Genomic DNA, 7,315 nt, shown 5'->3' with positions numbered 1-7,315 from the left:
GCCGATCCTATGCTGATCTGAAGCCAGGATCCAGGAACCTCTTCCGGGTCTCCCACGTGGGTGCAGGGTCCCAAAGCTTTGGGCCGTCCTCGACTGCTTTCCTAGGCCACAAGCAGGGAGCTGGATGGGAAGTGGAGCTGCCGGGATTAGAACCGGTGCCCATATGGGATCCTGGGGTGCGTTCAAGGTGAGGACTTTAGCCACTAGACCATGCTGCCGAGCCCTGCAAATATACTTTAAACAACACATATAAATAAATAGTTGTTATGGGGTGCAGCCAGTGATAGCCAGCACCCATTGACAGCAGGCAAATGAAATTTGGCTGTGTCCCCTATCCTCTGCCCTGAAGGTGGGTCCTAACAGCAATGGAATGATAATTCCATCCTGAACCACTTCCCCCACATCCTAATTTAGCCAGGATGTTTGATGTAGACAAGTTTAATTAGTCTAGGCATTTTTAGCCTCAAGCCCAGTTTCTGTTCCTGCCCATCCCAATGAGCACTAATCAACTCCTTAGCCCACAACACTTAGGTATTTGTTCCTGCCCATCTGTGACTCACCTATCAACTGAGAGGGGACGATATTGCATAGTTGTGTAACTACTCCCTTCACAAGCCCCTTTAAAAGGCCCATGAAGCAGGGACTCTCACTCTTTCTGGCCAGGTGCTTCCATTATTCTGGCACCTCGACTCATGGCTGACCCAGGACAGGTAATCCCCTGAGCATGGTCCCTGTGTACTGCTTATATGGGGCAATGGTTATAATAATGTTGTTTCTGGTTTGTGTGCTGTCAGTAGTTCCAGGAGGGGTGAGGCCTAGCAGTAGCGGAATGTGGGCAGAGAAGCTAGGGAAAGGTGAATGTCTGCAGCTTTGTGAGTGTGACCAGGTTATTTGTTGCATGTCTCTTAGGATGACTTATATTGTTGGAAAAGCTGGGACATAGGTCTTCAGCTTAATGGATAGATTTAAGGATAATGACTATTTGTTCCTCTTGGGATTATGATTGGTTGGATTATGATTGGTTGGATTGTCATATGGACTTGTGATTTGCTATTGTGCTCTATTATCACCAAGCCTTGTTAATAAAGACTACTCAATAAGCCTTAGACATGTCTGGTGTAATCTCGCTCGCACCATGCAACAGTTCATTATACTGTAGAGTTTTAAGTGAGACTTGAAACAATGATAGTGGCATCAAAGTGTAGAATCAGAGGTGTCCTTGATAATGTGAACCACTGAGTGAGTGGACAAGCCTCTCATACACTACCAGGTTGCCCTTCCATGTTGAGTCTTCCCTGGATGCTGAGAGCTCAATTCCCATTGCAATGGTATTAAGAAGTGGAGTCTTTGAGAGGCAATTAGGTTATAAAGGTGGGAACCTCATGAATAAAGTTAGTGCCCTTATCAAAAGAGATAAGAGAGCGTTCCCTTTCCTCCCTCTCTCATTCCCACTCATCCAACCAGGCCACATGAGGACAAGAGAAAAGAGCCACCTGCAAACCCAGAAGCAGGTGGCTCACCAGACACAGACATGACCTCTGCTGCCCCCTTGATCTCAGACTTCCAGGCCTCCAGACCATGACTTAGTCCACAGTGATTTGACACAGTTGTCCAACCTCTGGTTATAAGACAACCTCTGTTCTACATCCAGAGCTTATGTGCAGAAAAAAAAAAAAACAAACTGTGCAAGGCAATATATAAAATGTTGGTTAACTGTGCTGTTTCTGGTAGCAATTTTTTGTGACATATGGACACCTACAGGCTAACTGCAAGCATTTAAATACCTATCCCTGCACTTTTGTTTTAGTTGATCAAAGAACATAATAATGGCTACAAAAGGCAACATAATCCTGAAATGCTCAATTCAATCAACACTTGATTTTTAAAGTTCCAAAGCATTTCCCTTCCTAAGGCTTACCCAGTCAGCTCTTTTGTCCACAGTGGCCAGTGCCTCCACCCTCCACCTGAGGATCCAGCTCCAACACACACCCAGGGGGAACTTCCTGACCCAGGGGAAGGACCTCAACTACACCAAGCACCTCTATGCCTGCGAGAAAAGCTCCCATTCCCTAGAGAGGGACATAGTGGCATTCAGTGCATTTGAATTGTTTTTTGGTTAAGAAAGGATGAGTTGTTTTCGCAGAGTATGCTGCAGCACGACATGGTACTCGTTCTTAGCAGGAACTTGACTGTTCCAATCACACATTTTGCTGTTGAGTTCAACATGGAGGTCCAGGAGTGGGCGTTTTCTGGAGGTAAGAAGTGAAATGTTAATGCCACGATAATATCAATGAGAAGACAGAATGTCATGATGGTAAAAAAAAAATGTAAGTGCTTTGGAACTGTTCCTTTTTAAACATTCTATAAGCTACTTTGTGAATGATTTAAACAGGCTGACATAGCTTTGGCTCAAGAGACGCAGTCCCTTTGCACAAAGGGCAGCTAAGTTTTACTCTGGGAATACACCATTCACATGACACCCCACCTGGATCATTATGGATATAAAAGGCCAATCTTGAAGGATCAGGTTGCTCCTCCTACAGCAACATCATTATTAGGCAGAATGAGGAGAAAAGACTATGAGACCCATTCATGGGGTTGTCACAACCACACCCAGAATGCATTTGATAAGTAGCTTGGAAACAACCAAATTATAATTAGGAGTCAATGGAAAAAAGCCAGTTAATCTTATAGTTGAGGTACACTGTGGCTTCCATTAGCTTAAATAAAAAACAGATCGCTGATGTTTCCCTTAGACAAGTATTCTTTAAGTTATATTAAAAATAGTTACAATGCAGACTCTTTTCATCCACTGGAAAATATAACTCAACAACCCCAGTGGTTGCTGAAACTACAGATGATGTCAAACCCTATATTGTGTGTATGTTTTTTCCTATACACTCATCTACCTCTATGACAAAGTTTAACTTACAAATTCGGCAGTATAAGAGATTAGCAACACAATTAACAATAGACTAGCAATAACAATATACTATGATCAGCTTCATTTGAAATGTATAATTACTTATTTCTGGAATGTTTTCATTCCATATTCTCAAACTGAGGTTGACATTAGGTAAGTGAGACCTCACAGGAGGGACTACTGCAGAAACTCTCAGGCCTGAACAGTCAGATACCATTGTCAGGACTTGGGAAACAGAAGAGCTCAGAGTGTTGGTGAGAATCCAGGGACACAGCCACACTCACACAAAGCTGACCCTGGAGGACAGCTGGTGAGATGTATTAAAGACATGTAAAACCTGTGTCCTTTGACATTTCTAGGTATTCCTCTCAAGGAAACTATTACAAATAAACACAAGTACTGAGTTGCAAAGATATTTAACATGTTGTTTGCATGAAAGAAAAACTATCCAACAAGTGAAGAATGCTGGAGCAAATTAAACTATAGTCATATCATGGGTTGCCCTGAAAATATTAAAATGTTGTTGTTAAAATGTGACCAGTAACATGCACAGTGTGTGATCTACCATTAAACACATTCAAATTACCACATGAAGTGATATTATATAATTTCATTTGGGTTGAAAGTACTTATATCTGACTGTGTAGGTATCCAAAACAATATCTAGAGAGCAAAACGTCAAGACTTAGTTAGCAGAGGTTGGCTCCAGTAACTAGGATTACAACTGTTTGTTACATCCTGCTTTCAGTATCTAGTTTTCATGGATTTTTAAAATGAATACAAATTGTTTTATAATAATTAAAGAGCAATTAGAAATCTCTCAACCTGGGGAAAGCATGCATCCCATCTGTTAAGACACTCATCGAGGCACCCATCGTCCATAGCGGACTAGCTTAGTTCAAGTCCCGACTCCTCCTGATTCTAGCTTTCTGCTCATGCACATTCTTGGAGGCAGCCCTGTTGACTCAAGGAACTCTGCCTCCCACATGGGAGACCTGGGTTGAGTCTCCAGCTCTCAGCTTCAGCCCAGTGCCATACAAGCTGTCACAGATACTTGGTGAGTGATTCTGCAGTATTCTCTCTCTCTTTCTGATTCTCTACCTCTCATATAATTTTTTAAAGTTTTTCATTTTGAAGAAAAATACTTAACTGATGAGCTACCACAAAATACTCATAGTTACACTGGCTCTGTATCCTATTCTTTAGGCAACTCCAATGCGGAAGAAAAATAAATCTCCTTTCCTCATTGAAGAAAAGAACATCCAACCCAGCATGGCGGGGTAAATGGTTCAAGCAGGGCAAAGATCAGGCAAAGCCCAGCCACCTCCACTGGGCTCACCTTTCTTGTTCCAACTTCTGGGAGAGGACCTGCAAGTATAGGGAAGGTGAGCTGGGGACCTGCTCCAGCAGGGACACATCCGCCGTGCACAGGCTCCAGAAGAAGTCGGCTTCACGGTGAATGGTGGAGGGTCCCAGGTGTGGCATCTTGGGTTCGGAAGTTTTCACAGCCGGTCCATCCACCTCCAGCAGGCTCTCTGACACCACATAGTTCTGGAGGAAGAAAAGCTTAGGCTTCCCTACGAGATAAGGGCACGAGTCCCCCATGAACATCTTCCGGATGTTGTGCAAGGGAAAGCCCGATTCAAACTTGTCCACACCGAATACACTCTGGGTACTTCCTCGGCTCACTAGGATACACACAAAGCTGTCATAGTCTTGATGCTTGGGTTCCCTGGCAGCTTTGTCAAGTTCTCTGATGATGTCACACATACGGAGACACTTGAAGGGCTGCACTTTAAAGCCCAGAGAGGTGAAAGTTTTTTGAAGACCCTCTGGAGGAAACAAACAGGGAGAACAATGCTGGAGTGAGCAAAGCATGAAGGGAAGTGTATCACATCTATGTGACGTTAACACTGCTCTCCCCAGTTTTAGGCAGCAGTGGTAACAGCCACCTCACAAGACATTATAAGGAGTGGGCAGCACAAATAAAGCCATACTTTGGAGTGTTACGCACACATCATTGGAACAACAATCCGCCAAGTAGGATTTCAGACCTCTCCTGGCAATGAAGACAATGACAATCACTGTAATCTAAGTCCATAGTTACACGATGTCCTTTTCCCCTTTGCCTGGCCCAAAGTGGATAGTTTAACAATGGAATTATTGACCATCTAATATTGAAGAGGAACAAAGAAGAAGCTAGCATCCTTACACCTGTTTTCAGTCATCATTATCAAGGCATTGGGAGACTTGATTGACAGGCTGCAATAACCTATTCAATGACATTCTTTCCCTCAAAAAATATCCACGGGACAGAAAAGGCCTGGCTGTGTTATCTCCCAGCCACCGCCTCTGATGGCTCAGGTGGTTACAGGTCAGAACAAGGAGAGAATCTCTGCCAGTCCCATCAATACTTCCTTGCAGACTCACACACCTCAGAGCATACAAATCCTCTCCTCTAGGGGGCGGAAGCAAACAGGGAAACATCGCACTCTACTTGGTCTCCACTGGTTCACTTCTCCAAGCTCTCCCTTTGCTGATCTTTCCTCCCTGACCAAAGTCCTTGAAGCAAAGCATCACCAGGGTCTCTCTCCATTTCTGTGACCATGTATAGAGATGGACAAAACAAGCGTGTTCCAGGCCTCTGCCTCTTTGCTTTATCTGGGCTCCTTGGGGCCCTGGCTAGACACAGTGAGTAGAGGGCCAAAGGAACCAATCTGAGATCAACTCCATCTGAGTTTAAATCTTGCCTGCTCCCTTCTCTGAGGGCTGAACTTGCCTTTGAAGGTTGACCTCCACAACCAGACAGACTAAACTGGGGACAGGATTCCCAGGTGCCAGGAGGAAAATCTTTACCTAACAGAACAGGAGTGGGGGAGAAAGAAGACTAAAACTAGAAGCAGGGCCCGGCAGCGTGGCCTCGCCTTGAACACCCCAGGATCCCATATGGGCGCCGGTTCTAATCCCGGCAGCTCCACTTCCCATTCAGCTCCCTGCTTGTAGCCTGGGAAAGCAGTCGAGGATGGCCCAAAGCTTTGGGACCCTGCGCCTGTGTGGGAATGCCCGGAAGAAGTTCCTGGATCCTGGCTTCGGATCAGCATAGGATCGGCTGTTGCACTCACTTGGGGAGTGAATCATCGGACGGAAGATCTTCCTCTCTGTCTCTTCTCCTCTTTTCTGTATATCTGGCTTTCCAATAAATAAATCTTAAAAAAAAAAAAAACTGGAAGCAAAACCAAAAACCATGAATGACAATGGCTGTGACCCAAATAAGGGAAGAAAAACCTGGGTGCTGAGTAGGGAAAGTAAAACTTGACACTGCAGAAATCCCACTTCTCCTTCTACCCACCCTGGAAATCCCTTTCTTAATTCATCCTCATTTCTGTGAGTTTCAACTGCCCTTGAGAAAATAATTTTGTGATGTAGTGAGGGAGAGGGACCATCAGGTCTAGTGGCCAGTACAGGGCTGTGACAGAGAGGTCAGGGCCAGCACTACTCAAAGGTTTGGGGACTTTGGAGGTCAAACCTCAAAGCAAAGTACAGTCAGGGACTGCAGTGGGCTCATGTATCTTGGTCTAAATGAGGGCACATTATCTTGACACTTTCTATTAAAGTCAGAGTGTGGGATAAATGAGAAACGGAGAATGCTACTCTGCTTTACTTATGAGTATCCTCAGTGAGCCCAGGTAGAATCACCACCAAGCACATAAGCAGAACACAAGAAGGGCATGGTGGTTTCCATGGTTACAGGGACAGGAATGAATGGGAAATGTCAGGCTGACAGGCCGAAATGGATTTCTTCACAGGAAAATGACTCAATAAACACTGCAATCTCCAAGAGAGGAACAAGTCACGCAGCCTTGGTCAAGTTTACTTGGCTTCAAAACTCATGTTAGGCTCACAATTATAAGCTACTTTATATATGTCTTTAAAAAAAGTGATTGACTGATTGATTGATTTTACTGGAAAGACAGATTTACAGAGAGAAGGAGAGAAAGAAAAATCTTCCATCCTCTGGTTCACTCCCCAAGTGGCTGCAATGGCCGGAACTGAAGCAATCCAAACTCAGAAACTGGAAACTTCCTCCATGTCTCCCACGTGCGCGCAGGGTCCCAAGACCTTGCGCCATTCTCTACTGCTTTCCCAGGCCACGAGCAGGGAGCTGAATGGGAAGTGGAACAGCTGCAACACAATAAGCACCCATATGGGATTTTAGTCAGTAGGCTATCACACCAGGCCCTCTATGTCTTATTTTTTAAAATATTTATTTATTTGGAAAGCAGAATAACACAAAAATTGAAGGAGAGAGACAGAGAGAGAAATAGCTCCTATTCACAGGTTCATTCCCCAGATGGCCATGATGACCAGGGCTGACTCCAACCAAAATCAAGA

The 7,315-nt window shown here is 44.5% G+C and overlaps 1 protein-coding gene across 1 annotated transcript; it reads right to left on the bottom strand.

The window, feature by feature from the left end:
- Positions 1-1,059: 1,059 nt before the first annotated feature.
- Positions 1,060-5,134, bottom strand: LOC121160152 (CASP8 and FADD-like apoptosis regulator). The gene is made up of 2 exons (XM_040985805.1): positions 4,263-5,134; positions 1,060-2,249 (listed from the first exon to the last, which is right to left on the bottom strand). Exons 1-2 carry the CDS (start codon positions 4,799-4,801, stop codon positions 2,117-2,119), a joined length of 672 nt encoding a protein of 223 aa, XP_040841739.1. The 5' UTR covers positions 4,802-5,134; the 3' UTR covers positions 1,060-2,116.
- Between the last annotated feature and the right edge of the window lie 2,181 nt (positions 5,135-7,315).

Source organism: Ochotona curzoniae, unplaced genomic scaffold (assembly GCF_017591425.1).
Source record: "Ochotona curzoniae isolate NIBS_2020 unplaced genomic scaffold, NIBS_Ocur_1.0 contig_4324, whole genome shotgun sequence".
NCBI classification, from domain to species: domain Eukaryota; kingdom Metazoa; phylum Chordata; class Mammalia; order Lagomorpha; family Ochotonidae; genus Ochotona; species Ochotona curzoniae.
This window is presented reverse-complemented; position numbering and strand designations above follow the sequence as displayed.